The sequence below is a fragment of the Mauremys mutica genome, chromosome 13 (genome assembly GCF_020497125.1).
Source record: "Mauremys mutica isolate MM-2020 ecotype Southern chromosome 13, ASM2049712v1, whole genome shotgun sequence".
Taxonomy (NCBI): domain Eukaryota; kingdom Metazoa; phylum Chordata; order Testudines; family Geoemydidae; genus Mauremys; species Mauremys mutica.
Window position 1 is genome coordinate 42,325,053 of NC_059084.1, and position 18,628 is coordinate 42,343,680.

At 42.9% G+C, this 18,628-nt stretch overlaps 1 protein-coding gene across 1 annotated transcript; it reads left to right on the plus strand.

The window, feature by feature from the left end:
- The first annotated feature begins 8,031 nt into the window (after positions 1 to 8,031).
- LOC123347369 (olfactory receptor 14A16-like) lies at positions 8,032 to 8,967 on the plus strand. The gene has a single exon (XM_044984783.1). It carries the CDS (start codon positions 8,032 to 8,034, stop codon positions 8,965 to 8,967), a length of 936 nt encoding a protein of 311 aa, XP_044840718.1.
- The last annotated feature ends 9,661 nt before the right edge of the window (positions 8,968 to 18,628 follow it).

Genomic DNA, 18,628 nt, shown 5'->3' on the forward strand with positions numbered 1-18,628 from the left:
TTTCTTTCTCAGTTCATTGTGTGATGGCTGTGGAGGGAAGGACAAAGACAGTGGGGGAATTACAGTGACAGAGGGAGTGGCCCTGATTTCCCGCAACAATATGATGTGATTGTCAACAATGCACAGCACTCGTCACTGCTATTAACTAGGAGTGGTGAGTTATCACATGAATTTAAATTGGTGCAGCTCCCTTAAGGTCAATGGAGCGGCATCAGTTTGCACCATCTGAAGATCTGGATCATGATGTGGCTTAATAAAATGCTGTGTGAAGGATGGAGCAAAGTACAATCCCAATGCAACAATTCTAGCCAAGATGGATCCCCTATTGCTACAAACAGCAGCTCTGCACTTGGGCAAGAAACTAAAATGCTAAAATGCCAACACTACCTGATATCCTCTTTTCGTGGAAATACGAGATGGACTTGGCACTGTGTATGACAGCTCGCCTGTAACGATTTCACTGCAACACCATGTAGATGGCCGGCGGCCTGAAAATATATTGATTTATGACAACAAATCCTGACGGCATTTCCATCTCTGTGTACCGATGGGCTAGCAGCATCACTACGCTACCTCTCTGCTGCGTCATTTACCTCTGTCAATTTATGGGTGTGAGGGTCAGTTCTTGGCTCTGCAACTGACCTGCTCTGTGACCTTGGGCCAGTCACTTCCCCTCCCCTCTTTTTCTCCTCCATCCATTTCTCTGCCTTGTCTTCTTGGACTGTGAGTTCTGTGGGGGATGGGCTGTGTCTTATTATATGTATGTTCACTGCCCCAATTTACAATATATGTATTTAGCGGGCAGCACTTTGGGGCAGCGGATATGGCGCTAGAGCAGAATATCTCAGTTCTAATCCCCTTGACATGCTCTATGTCCTTGGACAGGGATAAGAGAGACAGGCTTTGTCTGGGGACTTCAATTCACTGTTCTCTATCTAAGGGGCAAGTATGTTTAATACGTATGATGTTTCCTGCCAACTTTGGTGCTTACGAAGTTTTACCATTCGACAAGTGTCCCTTTGAAACAGAAATAAACACAGTTGCAATAGAGTGACTGGGTTGAAACTGTACAATTATTGGACTATATCAGTGTTCCTACCCCCCTTGAAATCTACATGTTCAATCTGGTGTATTCAGACATTTTCAGTTTAAATTATTTCAAAGGAAAACTGGATTTTAAACTGATACATACTCCAAGGTAGTCTCTGCTATTCTTGAAAAACAACCTATGTACTGGAAAAGTTCAAACATTTTTATTTTTTTTATTCAGTGACAATGTTTCTGTTTTAAGCAGTTTACCTGAAATTGTCTGGTTCTCAATGAACAAAAAGAAAAAAAGTTTTGGTTTTCACAATTTCTATGAAAAGTCAACTATAGTTTCCTGGGCGGGGTGGCTTTGGCTGGGGGCTTTAGCTGTCTCTGCCTAAGTCTAAAGGTGCCTACATGTATAACGCATATTCTGAGGGTATCAATTTTGCTCTTTACTTAGTTTACCATCTTGCAACTAACTGTATGAAACAGCAATTAAACCTGATTCCAATAGAGTGAATGCGTTTGTAATAGTGGTGTTATTGGAGAATATTAATTTTAGCACGCTGGCTTAATTATAGATTTCCAATCTGGGCTAAATTTTCAATCTGTTTCCAATCTCTTTCTTTTCAATCTAAGATTCTAATCTCTTTAAATTATTCCAAAGGAAAACTGTATTTTCATTTGAAAACATTTTTCTGCAAACTTTTTGCTATACCTTAAAATACAACATATGTATTTGCAAAATCAAAACTTTAAAAAAAATTAGTGATTTTTCCCCAGAATTCAAAAAATTCAATGATTTCCCCCCCCAGTTTTCAGCAGTTTCTAACATCAAATGTTTGGTTCTTGATGCACAAAACTAAAAACTGTTTTGGTTTCAACAATTTCTATAAAAAAAATTTCTTTTAAGAAAAAATGAGCTCTAGATGTTTTATTAAATGATTGTAAAAGACTTACAGTTTCAATGTAATTCATATTTCTATCATTATGTTTCCTCCAATATATTAAACCCCAAACATATTAACTGAAATAGCAAACTTACAGTGTTGGTCTTTGTGGAATGTTTCCCAGCCTGAAAAGCATTAGATAGTCCACTGCCAGGACTCTCAGTCATTGTCTGTCTCTATATCTCTCAATAATGCCCCCATCACTGTGTTATCCAGCAGCTGTTTCCCTGCCCCGTCACCATATTCCCTCAGAGGCTGGGTCTCTGCGGTTCCCGACAGACAGGGACCCACTTCACAGACGACCACTCCCTTCTCCCCTCCTGGGGCAGGCTTGGTTGAGAGGTGAAGGTCTAAACAGGATGGGGGATTGAAAGCCTCTCTCAACTCTAGAGCTGATCCTGGGTTGTGTGGGATTCAGGTATGATCACAGCTCAGGATGTACCTGCCCTGGGGTTAAATAGCTGAATCTGGTCTCCAGGGCTGTAAGACCAGCTCTGATCTCACCTTGGGGAGAAACCACCCTGATAACCAGCCCTAACCAAACCTAACCCCCCCCAGAGGAGGAAATGACCCACCCTGATTCTCATATGATGGCAGCATCCCTGGAAGGACTCTTGGCCAGAAACAAAGCAGGGCTGAATGACAAGTGGCATCCCAAGGAGACTGCAGAGTAAAATATGTGACCTACAATAGCTTCAGAGCCCAGTGGCACCAGAGCCCAAGCTGGTCTGGATTAACCAGTTCTTTCATTAATGCCATAATGTTCTTGGAGAGCAGAGACATTTTTCTCCTGCATTTCATCAGCAACTCTTGGAATCCAGCCACCACAGGGATCCACAGCTCAGGCTGCCCTGGCTGCTTGATGTTGGTCACTAAGAAGCAGCCAGAGGCAAACATTAAAAGCTCCCAGCTATGTCCTGAGCTGGTGTAAATTGATACAGTACCATTGCGTTCCGAGTAGTTAGGGCTGTTTACGCCAAGTGGAGATGTGACCCTTTGATTTCCACAGAGCTACTTTGATTTGCACTAGCTGGGGATGAGATGCAGATGAACTATGTAGTTTTCACCAGCGTGGGGAATTAGGCCTCATTAACTCCAGTGGAGCTACTGGGGATTTACACCAGCTGGTGATCTGGCCCATTCTTCAGTTTCAAATACATATTCTTTGCCTGTGAATCTGAAGAGGAGATAAATGTTCCTAACCAGTCTGCACGTTCTTAACTCTTTGCCCCCATGGGATTAATTTCAAGAATGGAACTTTTCATGGCTAAGGAGCATTTCTTTCCCACTGGCATTAATGAAGGAACAGGCTATTCCAGGGCAGCTGTGACTCTGGTGCCACTGGCCTCTGAGATATTGAAGGTCACATGTCTGTGCATCAAATACCTATTTTATTCTGCAGTCTCCTTGGGATGCCACTTGTCATTCAGTCCTGCCTTGTTTCTGGCCAAGAGTCCTTCCAGGGATGCTGCCATCATATGAGAGTCAGAGTGGGTCATTTCCTCCTCTGGGGGGTTAGATTTGGTTAGGGCTGGTTATCAGGGTGGTTTCTTCCCAAGGTGAGATCAGAGCTGGGCTTACAGCCCTGGAGACCAGATTCACCTATTTAACTCCAGGGCACGTGCATCATGGGCTGTGATCATATCTGGTTCTCACACAACCCAGGATCAGCTCTAGAGTTGGGAGGGACTTTCAATCCCCCATCCTATTTAGTCCTTCACCTCTCAACCAAGCCTTCCAAAGGAGGAGATCAGAGAGTGGTCGTCTGTGAAGTGGGTCCCTGTCTGTCGGGAACCACAGAGACCCAGCCTCTTAGGGAATATGGTGACAGGGCAGGAAAACCGCTGCTGGATAACGCAGTGGTGGGGGCATTATTGAGAGATATAGAGACAGACAATGACTGAGAATCCCGGCAATGGACTGTCAAAAGCTTCTCCGGCTGGGAAACATTACACAAAGACCAAAACTGTAAGTTTGCTATTTCAGTTAATATGTTTGGGTTTTAATATACTGGAGGAAATGTAATAATAGAACTATGAATTACATTGAAATGTTAAAACTTTTACAATAATTTAAGAAAACATCTAGAGCTAATTTTTTCGTAGCAGAAAAAAATTCAATATTTATAGACATTGTGGATATCAAAATATTTTTTTTTGGTTTTGATCATCGAGAACCAAACAATTGCTATTAAAAACTGCTGAAATCTGGAAAAAAATCCCTGAATTTTTTGAAAAAAAATGTTTTGGTTTTGCCAATACATATGTTGTTTTTATGGATAGCAAAGACTTCGCAGGAAAATATTTTCAATTGAAAATCCAGTTTTCCTTTGGAATAATTTAAACGGATTGGAAACTTAGATTGAAAACAAACAGATTTGAAATCTATAATTAAACCAGGATGCTAACATTAATATTTTCCAATAACACCAAAATTACAAACCCATTCACTCTATTGCAATCGTAAAGTAGAGAGCAAAGTTGATACCCACAGAATATGTGTTACACATGCAGGCACCTTTAGACTTAGGCACAGACAGCTGGAGCCCCCAGCCATAGCCTGTCTCTACCCAAGGATATAGAGGAGGGCAGCGGGACTAGACCCCAGCTCTCCTGCTCTACCACCATATCCTCTGTCCCACACTGATGCCTGCTAAACAGACAGCACACCCACATAGTAAGACACAGCCAACGCCCCAGAGATTTTAAACCCAAAGTAGACAGAGCAGAGAAAGGGATGGAGGGGAAACAGAGGCTTAGGCAGGAGACGTGAGCAGCCCAATGTCACACAGCAGGTCAGTGGCAGAGTCAAGAATAGAAATCAAATCTCCTGATGACCACTGACCCACACAGCACAGACAGAAGATCACAGTGGCAAATGACACAACAGAGAATTAGCTGAGTAATGCTATTAGCCCCTCATCACAGAGAGATGGAAATGCAGCTGGGATCTGGTGCCACAAATCAGTTTTGGAAGCAGGCAGCAGGCTGTCTGTGGGGTGTTGCAGTGGCATCCTTACAGCTGAGCTGTCATATGGGAAGCTTTGTGAGTCCATGTCATATTTCCCTGGAAAGTGGCAATCTTGCACCATTAGCATTTTAGTATGTTACCTGCACATTCAAGTTTACAGCCTGCTGTCTGACTAAGAGGGGGATCCTCTTGGCTAGAATTCGTGGGTTTGGGTGTGCCTTGTCCATCCTTCATACTGTATTTTATCATGCCACATCCTGAGCCAGATTTTCAGATAAGCTGAAAATCAGATAGAGAAGCTCTCTGCAACAATGAATTCCACCACAGTTCTGTCCCCAGTAGGAATTAACCACTCTGTAACTATTAAAAGCTCCATCCTTGCAATTAATCCCCTGCGTCAAAGACCAAAGAAAGTGCAGACGGGTTTAGAACATTTGTCTCCTCAGATCAGATTCGCAGGCAAAGAATACGGATTTGAAACTGTTTATGGGTCCGATCCCCAGCTGGTGTAGATCTGCAGTAGCACCAGCAGAGTTAATGAAGCCAGATTCCCCAGCTGGTAAAAATGGACATACTTCCATGGACGTCTTAGAGCCAGATCCCCAGCTAATGTAAATCAAAGAAGCTCCATTGAAATCTAAAGACCACATCTCCACTTGGCTTAAAGAGCCCAAATTATTTGAAATTGTATCAATTTACATGGATGGAGGACATTGCACTGAACTTTTCGTGTTTGCCTCTGGCGGCATTTTAGTGACCAACATCAAACAGCCTGAGTAGCCTGAGCTGTGGGTTCCACTAATGGCTGCATCCCAAGATCCCTTACACAACATAGGGGGAAAAACATTTCTGCTCTCTCAGAGCTGATTATGTGGCATTAATGAAGGAACAGGCTATTCCAGGCTGGCTGGGGAGCTGACGCCACTGGGCTCTGAGCTATTGTGAGCATGTCTGTGTTACAAATATATAGTCTATTCTTCAGTCTCCTTGGGACTCGTGTGGGGCATCAGCCCTGCCTTTTCTTTGGGCAAGGGTCCTTCCAGGCATGCTGCAATCGTGTGAGATCCAGGGCAGGTGCTGTTCCCCCTCTGTGGGGTTAGGGTCAACTAGGGCAGGATGTCGGGGTGGTTTGATCCTGAGAATAGATCAGCGCTGGGCTCACAGCCCTGAATTCTGGGTTCAGCAATTTATCTGCAGAACAAGCACATACCGAGCTGTGATCATGTTTGACATGAAAGTCCAAGAGACTTCCAATGGGAGTTCAGCTCCCAACAACCACATACAGAGTTGTGTCCGTGTTTGAAGAGTGCAGAAGCTGTGACTTGTTATACAGCTTGGAGAGGTTTAACCCCTCAGCCAAGCCTGTCTGAGGAGGGAAGCAGGGAGCTCCCATCTGTGCAGTGGGTCCCTGTCTTCTGGGAACTGCAGAAAGACCCAGCCTCACAGGAAATATGGTGAAGGGGCAGAGAAACAGCAGCTGGATAAATCAGTAATGGGGCATTATTGACAGGTACACAAACAGGCAATGACTGAAGAATCCTCGTGGGGAGTGTCAAATGCATCACTGATTAGAGAATATTCCACAGAGACAACACAGTAAATTTGCCAGGTGCAATTAAATGTCATTATATTTAAATATATTTAGAGCTCCTCAGAGTCTTTGCTTTTTCCCCCCAGCAGACAACAGTTGACTTTTCATAGAAATTGTGAAAACCAAAACTTTTTTTCTTTTTGTTCATTGAGAACCAAACAATTTCAGGTAAACTGCTTTAAACAGAAACATTATCACTGAATGTTTTGACTTTTTCAGTACATAGGTTGTTTTTCAAGAACAGTGGAGACTTCCTTGGAGCATGTTTAAAATCCAGTTTTCCTTTGAAATAATTTAAACGGAAAAAGTCTGAATACCCTAGATTGGATTTGTAGATTTCAACGGGGGTAGGAACACTGATATAGTCCAATAGTTGTACAATTTGAACCCAGTCACTCTTTTGTAACGTTGTTTATTTCTCTTTCAAAGGGACACTTGTCGAATGGTAAAACTGAGTAAGCAGCAAAGTTGGCAGGAAACATCATAGGTATTAAACATACTATCACCTTAGACAGAGAACAGTGAATTGAAGTCCCCACCCAAAGCGTGTCTCTCTTATCCCTGCTAAGGACATGGAGCATGTCCATGGGACTAGAACTGAGATATTCTGCTCTAGCGCCATATCCTCTGTCCTACAGTGCTGCCCACTAAAAAGAAATGTTGTAAATGGGGGCAGTGAACATACATATAATAAGACACAGCTCATCCCCCACAGAACTCACAGTGCAAGAAGACAAAGCAGAGAATGGATGGAGGGGAAACAGAGGCACAAGGAGGGGAAATGACTGACCCAAGGTCACAGAGCAGGTGACCTTGCCAAGAACAGCCAAGAACAGCCAAGAACAGAGCCCAAGTCTCCTGATGGCCACTGACCTGCACACCCAAAAAGTGACAGAGGCAAATGACACAGCAGAGAGGTAGCAGAGCGATGCTGCTAGCCCATCGGTACACAGAGATGGAAATGCAGTCAGGATTTGGTGTCATAAATCAATACATTTTCAAGCAGCCAGCCATCTACGTGGTGTTTCAGTGAAATCGTTACAGGCGAGCTGTCATACACAATGCCAAGTCCATCTCATATTTCCATGAAAAGAGGATATCAGGCAGCGTTGGCATTTTAGCATTTTAGTTTCTTGCCCAAGCCCAGAGCCTGCTCTTCATAGCAATAGGGGATCCATCTTGTCTAGAATTGTTCAACTGAGATTGTACTGTGCTCCATCCTTCACACAGCATTTTACTAAACTACATCATGAGCTAGATCTTCATATGTTGCAAACTGATGAAGCTCCATTGACTTTAAGGGAGCTGCGCCAATTTACATTCATGTGATAAGTCACCACTCGTAGTTAATAGCAGTGACGAATGCTGTGCATTGTTGACACTCACATCATATTGTTGTGGGAAATCAGGGCCACTCCCTCTGTCACTGTAATTCCCCCACTGTCTTTGTCCTTCCCTCCACAGCCATCACACAATGAACTGAGAAAGAAAATGTCCAACCGAACCACACTGACCGAGTTCCTTCTTCTGGGATTCTCTGACGTTCGGAAGCTGCAGATTTTGCATTTTGTGGTGTTCCTGCTGATTTACCTGGAAGCCCTGATGGGGAATATTCTCATCATCGCAGCCGTAGCCCTCAACCCCCATCTTCAAACCCCCATGTACTTCTTCCTGGTGAATCTGTCCATCCTAGACTTTGGCTCCATCTCTGTTATTATCCCCAAATCCATGGCCAACTCCCTCATGAACACCAGGGTGATTTCTTATCCTGGATGTGTTGCCCAAGTCTTCCTCTTTTTCCTCTTCGCTGCAACTGATCTTGCCTTACTCACCATCATGGCATACGACCGATATGTCACCATCTGCCAACCACTGCACTATGAGAGAGTGATGAACAGGAGAGCTTGTGTCCAGATGGCAGCCAGTGCCTGGATTACTGGTATTGTCTTCTCTGCCCTGCACACTGGCAACACTTTCAGGTTACCCTTCTGCCAGTCCAATGTCATCAACCAGTTCTTCTGTGAAATCCCCCAACTACTCAAGATCACCTGCTCTGACTCGTACCTAAGTGAAGTTTGGGCTCTTGCCTTAGGTGTGTTTTTAGGGTTAAACTGCTTTGTTTTTATAATTGTGTCTTATGTTCAGATCTTCAAATCTGTGCTGAGAATCCCTTCTGAGCAGGGCCGGCATAAAACCTTCCCCACCTGCCTGCCTCACCTCACTGTGGTCTCTTTGTTGCTTTTCACTGGCATCTTTGCCTACCTGAAACCCACCTTCAGCTCAGCTTCAGGTCTGGACCTTTTGGTGGGTGTTCTCTATTCCCTGGTGCCTCCAGTGATGAATCCCATCATCTACAGCATGAGGAACAAGGAGATCAAAGCTGCATTGAAGAAACTGATTGTGTGGAAGTTATTCACCAAGTGTTAAAATGTCCACCCCTGCAACTTGACTGTGATTTCATTCTGAGTTTCTTTGTAGATATAATCAACAGATGACAAAATTGTCTCTTTGAGAGCATAGGGTGCAATCTGTGTATGAAATCATGAAATCTGGACTAGCTTCACTGATGTCATATGAGTTAGTATAAGATTCCACCAGTGTACATAAGGTCAGAATCTATCTACGTAGGCACCTATCTATCTAGCATAGGGATTTATAGGGCTCTTGTAGCCTGCGGTATGAGAGGTTTGGGCTTGTGTGTTTGCTTGTTTCTTTTTCATTTTGTTTGATTTTGTTTATTCATTCGTTGACTTGTTTCTTTGTTTCAGGTGACTTTTTTAGGGGAGGAAGGAGCTTGGGAGGGTGTAGTATGTCTGACTAAATGGTGGCATCTATTTATTTTCTCGTCTATTCAAGGTGTCAATGTCAGAATCACCTTGAGGGGGTTTTCTGAGTGACTTGAAGTTTTGCTTTCCCCATTGATGAAGAATTGAAAAAAAGTTTCTGCCAGTGTCTGTTCAAGTGATGATTTTAATGCTGATGGGATTTTATTGTGTCGTGTATGATGTGTTAGGGCACCTACAGCTGCATATAACTGTATGCATTATTGTTATTTATTTAAATTTATTAAAATAAATAAATACTGTATTGTTCTTCCCATGGTGGAAAGGTATTTGGAAGAGAAAGGCATTAAAACGGTTCCTAAAGACAAACTAAGTCTAAAAAATATGGTCAAATTTTGATTCCTCCAAACTACTGCAGTGATCCATCTGGAAGTGCTCAAGTTTTCTCTTATGTTATGCTTTGTTCCTATTGTGGTAAATAAATCACACTTTGCCTGGTGAAGACGTTTAGTCACTCACCTTTTACTGGTCACAGCTCCTGTGGGAAGAACTGCAGGTACCAAACACAGTTGGAGAAATCACAGTTGGGACCCAGTTTGAGAGATGGGGAATCACATGATTCCACACTAAGACAAGGTAGGCACAAAGCTTATACCAGAAGGTTTGAAGTTAGAGACCAGAGCAGGGAGAAGAGTTTGAGTTAATCTTTTAACCATAATAATTGGTATATAGCCATTCACTTCAATGTGTAGCTTTGTATGGAGCCATTCGACACTCATCCACACAACTATTCAAATTTGTCTAGATCTCCAAAGCTGGTTGCTGTTATTATTATTAATTAATATTTATTAAACCATGTTTGTGCATGGTTGTGTGTATTGCATATACAATAGATAAAATAAGATCATGTAGATAGATAGATAGATAGATAGATAGATAGATCATGAAAAATCAATGCCAATTTATCGTGCCTCTTTTTCTGTCTATGACTGTTTATGCCAACTTATGATTTTCCTGTGACTATTCATTAATTGTTATTATTTCTTTGAATATTTCTTACTCCATTACTCTTTTACAAGAACTTCATTACATGCACTGCTTCGGAGCTTTGAGTCATTTTAAAGTAATACATTATAACATGCTCTGTTTCATTGCCTGATTGGAAACAATGAATTTTCTTAAAAACAAATCTACTCAGTTGTTCTAAATCATAGTTGTGATAGGTTGGGAGCTGCCACACCATGTGCCAAGACTACTTCTACCCCTGCCTTCCCTGTCATCTCGGGACCCCAGCACCCTGTCCTGCCAGAGCCAGAGACTCCTGTCTGCTCCAACAAAGACCGAGGGGCTGAATTACTTGCCCCAAACCTGCAGTTTTACTTGTAAGCAGCTAACAGAATGTTCCTGTCTTTAACACTCAGACGCCCAAGTCCCAACGGGGTGTAAACCCAAATAAATCAGTTTCATAAATTGTTCGCCCTCTATAACACTGATAGAGAGATATGCACAGTTGTTTCCTCCCTCTGGTATTAATACATACTCTGATTTTATTAAATACAGAAAGTAGGATTTAAGTGGCTCCAAGTAATAACAGGCAGAACAAAGTAAGTCACAGAGCAAAATAAAATAAAATGTGCAATTCTTTGTCTAATCAAACTGAATACAGATATTAGCCTCACCAGTTGCAGAATGCTCCCTTTTATAGACTAATTTTTAGCCTGGGTCCAGCAATCACTCACACTCCTTGCAGTCACTGCCCTTTGTTCCAGTTGCTTCCACGTATCCTCAGCGGGGGCGCGGGGGGAGGCTCTCTCTTTAGCCAGCTGAAGAGAAAATGGAGGGGTATCCAGGGCTGCCAATTAGACAAGGAGCCATTGATCACTACCCATTGGGCCCGATGATCTAGCCAGCTTTCTATCCACCTTATAGTCCATTCATCCAGTCCATACTTCTTTAACATGCTGGCAAGAATACTGTGGGAGACCGTATCAAAAGCTTTGCGAAAGTCAAGAAATAACAACACATGCACTGCTTTCCCCTCATCCACAGACCCAGTTATCTCCTCTTAGAAGGCAATTAGGTTAGTCAGGCATGACTTGCCCTTGGTGAATCCATGCTGACTGTTCCTGATCACTTTCCTCTCCTCTAAGTGCTTCAAAATTGATTGCTTGAGAACCTGCTCCATGATTTTTCCAGGGACTGAGGTGACGCTAACTGGCCCGTAGTTCCCCGGATCCTCCTTCTTCCTGTTTTTAAAGATGGGCACTACATTAGCCTTTTTCCAGTCATCTGGGACCTCCCCCAATTGCCATGATTTTTCAAAGATAATGGCCAATGGCTCTACAATCACATCTGCCAACTTCTTTAGCACCCTCGGATGCAGAACATCTGGCTCCATGTGCTCGTGCAGCTTTTCAAAATGGTCCAGAACCTCTTGTTTCTCCGCAGAGGGATGGTCATCTCCTCTCTATACTGTGCTGCCCCTGTGGAGTAGTCTGGGAGCTGACCTTGTTTGCGAAGACATGGGCAAAAAAAGCATTGAGTACATAAGCTTTTTCCATTTCCTCTCTCACAGGGTTGCCTCCTGCATTCAGTAAGGGGCTCACACTTTCCCTGACCTTCTTCTTGTTGCTAACATACCTGAAGAAACCCTTCTTGTTACTCTTAACATCCCTTGCTATCTGCAACTCCAAGTGTGATTTGGCCTTCTTGATTTCACTCCTGCATGCCTGAGCAATAGTTTTATTCTTCTCCTTGGTCATTTGTCCAAGCTTCCACTTCTTGTTTGCTTCTTTTTTGTGTTGAAGATCAGCAAGGATTTCACTGTTAAGCCTAGCTGGCTGCCTGCCATATTTACTATTCTTTCTACTCATCAGGATGGTTTGTTTCTGAAACCTCAATAAGGATTCTTTAAAATACAGCCGCTCTCCTGGACTCCTTTCCCCCTCGTTTTATTCTCCGAGTGGATTCTGCCCATAAGTTCCCTGAAGGAGTCAAAGTCTGCTTTTCTGAAGTTCAGGGTCCATATTTTGCTGCTTTCCTTTCTTCTTTGAGTCAGGATCCTGACTCAACCATCTCATGGTCACTGCCTCCCAGGTTCCCATCCACTTTTGCTTCCCCTACTAACTCTTCCCTGTTTGTGAGCAGCAGGTCAAGAAGAACTCTTCCCTTAGTTGGTTCCTCCAGCACTTGCAGCAGGAAAATTTCCCTTCACTTTTCTGTCCTAGATTTTGAATGACCTTGGTCATTGTGGCAATCAAACCTGTGGCACACTCGGAAAAACTTCTCAAAGTGATAGTAGAATATCAGGGTTGGAAGAGACCTGAGGAGGTCATCTAGTCCAACCCCTGCTCAAAGTAGGACCAATCCCCAAATAAATCATCTCAGCTAGGGCTTTGTCAAGCCTGACCCTGCCCCCAAAATGCTAAAGAATCTCCTGTACCAGGGCAAAACCATATCATTCAATGGGTGTCTGACCCAAATGTTCTGCCTGATCTTAAAAACATTGAAGAAAGGAGATTCCACCGCCTCCCTAGGTAACCCATTGCAGAGTTTCACCGCCCTCCTAGTGAAAAAGTTTTTCCTAATATCCAACCGTAACCTCCCCGACTGCAACTTGAAACTTGAAACCATTACTCCTTGTTCTGTCATCAGGTTCCACTGAGAACAGTCTAGAGCCAGCCACTTTGGAACCCCTTTCATGTAGTTGAAAGCAGCTATCAAATCCCACCTCATTCTTCTCTTCTGCAGACTAAACAATCCCAGTTACCTCAGCCTCTCCTCATAAGTCATGTGCTCCAGCCCCCTAATCATTTTTGTTGCCGTCCACTGGACTCTTTCCAATTATTCCACATCCTTTTTGTAGTGTGGGGCCAAAAACTGGGCACAGTTCTCCAGATGAGGCCTCACCAATGTCAAATAGAGGGGAATGATATATCGTTATCTTTTAGACTGAAGAGTTCAGAAAACAATCTGGTCCTTCAGATCTGGCTTTAGCAGATGTTATTTTAGCTTTAGAGCTGGCCGAGGAACCTAACAGCAGTTTCATTAAAACTTTTTAATCATATATTTTAAAATATTGATGAAAACATTCTCAGACACTGGGATCCAGGCTGGGAATATTAGCAATATGCTTTGCATAGCCACAAATGGCTTTAAATGGACAGAAACAAAGTGACCCACAGTCACTTTGTCTGAGATTTTCAAAGCCAGCTCTAGGAGGTGAACCCCCAACCCACATTCATTTTATTGGGAATTTGGCATCTCGGTCCCCTAGAGACTAATCTCAGCCTTTGTATTTGTAATAATGTATTTAAAGTATTTCTAGGAGCCCCACGGCTGCAGTACATGAGAATGTCAAGATATTTAAAGTAGTTATCTTAATACAGTCCAGTGAGGTAAGGAAGCAGCATTATCCCCATTGGGATGGGAAGCTGAGGCACAGAGAGGCTAAGGGCCAGGCATCTAAAGGTGCTCAGACCCCAAAAATGTAGACAGGTGCCCAGTGGGATTTTCAGGAGTGCTCAGCTGCCTTAAGGAGCCCAAACACCTTTAAAAATGTGCTGTAAGTGACTCATGTAAGGTCGGACAGGGTGTGTGTGACAGCACAGGGAATGAAACCTGCATCTCTGCAGTAGCAGGCTGCTATACTAAGGACTTGATTATCCATCCTCATCTGCTGAGAGGATAGGACTGATGCTAATTGACCCAGCACATTCTGGGCCCTTAGCAACATTCCTGATGTCTCACTCAGTGCTCTGTGTGAAGCTGATTTACGTGAGTATCATGTGCCAGGTGTATGAATTTTGGCAGTAATTCTTTTGAAACAAGTAGCTGTTGTGTACCTCATAGCACACAGCCATCGAGCATCCTTGGCTATCTAAATACCAGGCACAACTTCCACTGGCAAGTGGCAGGTGCTGTTTGGAGGGACAGTGTCCAACAGGGAAGTGGGGCAGAGTGACTCAGTACCAGGCCAGTCAAACACAGGATGCAAATGGAGGAGCAAGGAACTGAATGCTGGTTTGCCAAGTCCCAGCCTAGTGCTCTAACCTTTGGGCCAACTTTCCCCACTAAGGAGAAGACTTTAACTGAAGCCATGAAATATCTGCTGCTTTGGGGCAGGGATGGTTCCCATGGGAGGATGGGAATGAGAGTTTGCTTCCCAGGTCTGTGCAATGTCTGCAGAGTGTAAATTCTCCAAGACCAGTGGAGTCAGGGGATAGAAGCTGCTAATAAGAATCCTCCATGTAAAGTCGGCCTGCATAGAGAGTCACATCCTTTCCCTCTCTGTATTCTGTAGCAGGAGAAGTGGAGCCCAGTTGCCTCCACCTGGCTGTGTTTGTTTGTCAGCATTTGTTTGACATGGAACAATTGTGAAAATACAACAGGACTTTAATTGGCAACTGGATCCTCAGTTACTGAGATGTTCTGTGCATTTTAGGAATTAGGGCCAGGTTATTTTAAGATATTTAGACACCCAAAGATGCACATAGGAGCCTAGTGGAGATTTCATAAGTGACTAACTCCCATAGATTTAAGTGTTGGGTGCAGAGGTGCTTTTGAAACCCCACTAAGCACCTATCTGCATCATCTGGAAGCTAAATACCTTTACAAATCTGGCTTTTATTGACTAAAATGTATGCTCCCTGGTGGAGTTCAGAGTTCAGCTGCTTATACTGGGAATTTGGTGCCTAACTCCTCTAAACAGTTTGGAAATCTTAGCCAGGAAGCCCGACATACCTCAGCCTAAGGGTACATTGTTCCAAGCTATCTTCATGATTTAGGAGCCCAGGTCCCATCTCCTAACATTAGCCACCCGAGCTCAGACCCAGGAGAGTCAGGTGGGCTTGAGACCCCGCACTGCAACATCCACACTGATAATGTCAATGTGCTAGTTTGCTCCAAGCTGCAGTGCAGGTAAACCCTTAGGAGCCTAATTCTCATTGAAAGTTCATGGTTTACCCTGCTTGTTCTCAGCACTGCTGGGTTTAGCCCTGGATTTTCAAAGGAGTGGATGTCTGATACCCTTAGGCTGCTTTGACAAACTAGGCATTTGGTGCCAAACCTTAGCCTGATTTCACAGAGTCGGCTCTGGGATCAGTCCCTGGCTCTCAGACCCTTCCATTAGACCTAAAGTGGGATTTTCAAAAGTATTTATGCACCTAGAGATGCAGATAGGGTCCTAGTGGGATTTTCAAAAGTGCCTATACTTCATACATGCCTAACTTTCATTGCTTTCAACAAGAATTAGGTGTCTAACCTGCTTAGGTGTTTCTGGAAATTCCACTAGGCACCTATCTTCATTTTTCAATGCCTAAGTACTTTAAAAAATTTGGCCATTAGGCACTTTTGAAAATGCATCTAAATACGTTCGTGAATCCCACTCTAGGTCCCTAAAACACAATGATTTTGTTATATATTAGACACCTAGGCTCTTTTGAAAATCCCACTAGGCACCTAAAGAACTTTAACAATCTAGCTCTTCTGTAAGTCCCAGCATTAATTCTGAAGGAAAAGGAGAAAAAAAAAAGTCATTGACAGATTGAAGTTATGGTGGATAAAGGGAAATTCAGTGTTAAGTTAGAACTTAAAAAGAAACCCAATATTTGAAAGAATGGAAATGCTCAGTTCCAAAGAGCCATGCAGCCTTAACCCTTCCCCTCTGGCTTCATTCTGAAATAATGAAACATTCATTCTGGGAGAGTCTTAGGCCTTGTATACACCTAAAATGGAGGTCAGCCTAGCTACATCATTCATAGCTGTGCAAATGCCCTGCCCTATGTGACATAATTAGATCGACCTAACACACACTATAGCCACACCGTGGTTGATGGAAGAATTCTTCTATCAATGTAGCTACCGAGTCTCAAGAGGGTACATTTACTACAGTGATGGAAAATCCCCTTCTGTGACTGTAGTAAGCATCTACACTGCAGTGGCATAGCTTGTACTGAAGACACACCCTCATTCATCCATAAATAGGGGATTTATTTATCAGGGTCCATGCGCTCCACTGTGCTATACTCTTGATTGGACAGTGGTTTTGTTAACTCTGCCTAAGAATCACACTATGCACAGATGAAGACATCCATGAATAAGTTCTGATTAGTGAGATGGCTGGACGGTATTCACAAGATTCTCACCCCGTCCATGTGCCACAAGTTATACAAATGCTTCTAGATTCACTGCTAGCCTCTCTACACACACAAACCTCCTAGCACTGTTGAGTTAACGTATGGTTACTAAGAATCACTATGAATTGCCATTATGAAAGACAATGGGCCTGGGACGCTACCGCCCAGTAGTTCATACACTCACCTAGCATGTGAGCCTCCACAAATAGGGGGTACTAGGTACCTAATTAACCATCTACCCTTTTCCACTGAAGTTACACTGTTGGTTTTTTTGTGTGTGCTTTCCCAATCAGAAAGGGAATTCCTAAGCGAAATAATGCACAAAACAAAAACTTTCTTAAGGCATTGAATGGTTACTAGTAACTTAACAGCAAGAACTTCAAGGTGTTCATCATTCTCATTAATATCCTCCCTGCAGCTATAGTTTAAGGACACTAAATGGAACAGGAGAATCTCACCAGCCCTATGACAGAATTTATTTTGGGGGGCATCTCTCAAAAATTAGGGTAGTGGGATATAATTGGTTAGAGAATTATGTTACAATCTGTTAGGATTGGTTAGATAGATTTCAGTAAAATGATTGGTTAAGGTATAGCTGAGAATATTACAATATAAATTAGGCAAAAAGAAGAAGTAAATTGTGATTCCAAAATAAGGAAAAAGGAACCTGGATTTAAGCTTGCTGGAAGTTCACCCCAATAGACATCAAATTGTTTGCAACTTCGGACTTCGGGTATTGTTCTGTGATCACTCAAGGACGAGAGAAGTTGGAGGGTGAAGGAGTTAGTCCTCTAAGAGTTCCCTAAACTGATCCTTTCATACCCTTTCACATCCTCTTTCTCTCTAACCACCAGAACCCCAAGAAAGGGTGTGATCCCATGTAAGATATGATGCAAAAGATCAGCTTAATTTCACATTACTGCTGTCTTTTTATGTAATTTGGGGTTTTTGTATCTTTACTAAATGTTCTAATAAAATTGTTTAATGTTTTCATGTGCCCTCAGTGCATCATCATTCTACATATCGGGGTTCCTAACCAGACAATTAGACAATCAGGCCTTCTGTTTCTCGCAGGTCATTAAATGACCTCTATGTTAACTCCACCTCCCAGAATCTACAGAAAGCTTGAGACAATAGCTCTGAGAGGGGAAACTGCTTTGGTTTTGACTGATGCAGCTACATCTGCCTCAATGTACACAGACCTTTTACCACAAAGGTAACTACATAATGTTGAGGGGAAGGCTACTGCTCCAGGATTGCTCTCACCATTGGTGGACAGATGGGACAATTTGGTGACATAGAACCCAGTTTTTTACAAACACAGCATCATTTCTCCCCTCTCTCTCCGGGGGTGCCTCTAAGGTGGCCCTCCTCCAGCTGGAGTAGGTCCTTCCTCTGGCTGGGTGTCTCAAACTGGGCATTTTCCCAGTCTCTCATCTCTCACCATCACTGTCATTTTTCCTAGGAGCCCCAGACCTAGTGTCTATATATTTAGCAGCCAACTTACCAATAGGGAGCACATCTCACAGATTTCTGTCTATGAACTATAATCTCAAGATTTTAGAATTTTTTATGGTAATTAAAATGGGGTAGAGGTTCTAAGCAATGAGAATCTCATATACTGGAACAAACAGAAAACCAGGCATTATGGTACAGATACTGAGCTCACATCGTCTGAAATAGCTCCATACCACTATGCCAATTTAAAGCATCCGGAGATCTAGTCTCATTGACTGCATTATGGCAGATTTACGTAAGGTTTGTGTGGGGGTGGTGTGCGGATTTGACCCCTTAATGCCAATGGAGCTACAATTGATTTACACCAGAGGAGGATCTGACCCTTCATCATTGTTCAATCTCTCTGCCATATCTACAATCAGTGTGAAATAAACATTTTTAATATATCATGTAGCATTGCACCTTCAGCTTAATGAGTCTTTTATTTTAGTGATGTCTGCAGAAAGAAACCATATAATTGTTGAGAAAGAAAGAAAGAAAGAAAGAAAGAAAGAAAGAAAGAAAGAAAGAAAGAAAGAAAGAAAGAAAGAAAGAAAGAAAGAAAGAGGGTCCATTAATCAGAATAGGAATTGAAAATCAGATACAGAAAATCAAAGCAACACTGAATTCCTCCAAAGTTCTCTCCCCATGGGAAAGAAATGCTCCTTAGCC

What these genes read in the sequence shown, in the direction of transcription:
- LOC123347369 (XM_044984783.1), top strand. Translation starts at nt 8,032, where the DNA reads ATGTCCAACCGAACCACACTGACCGAGTTCCTTCTTCTGGGATTCTCT.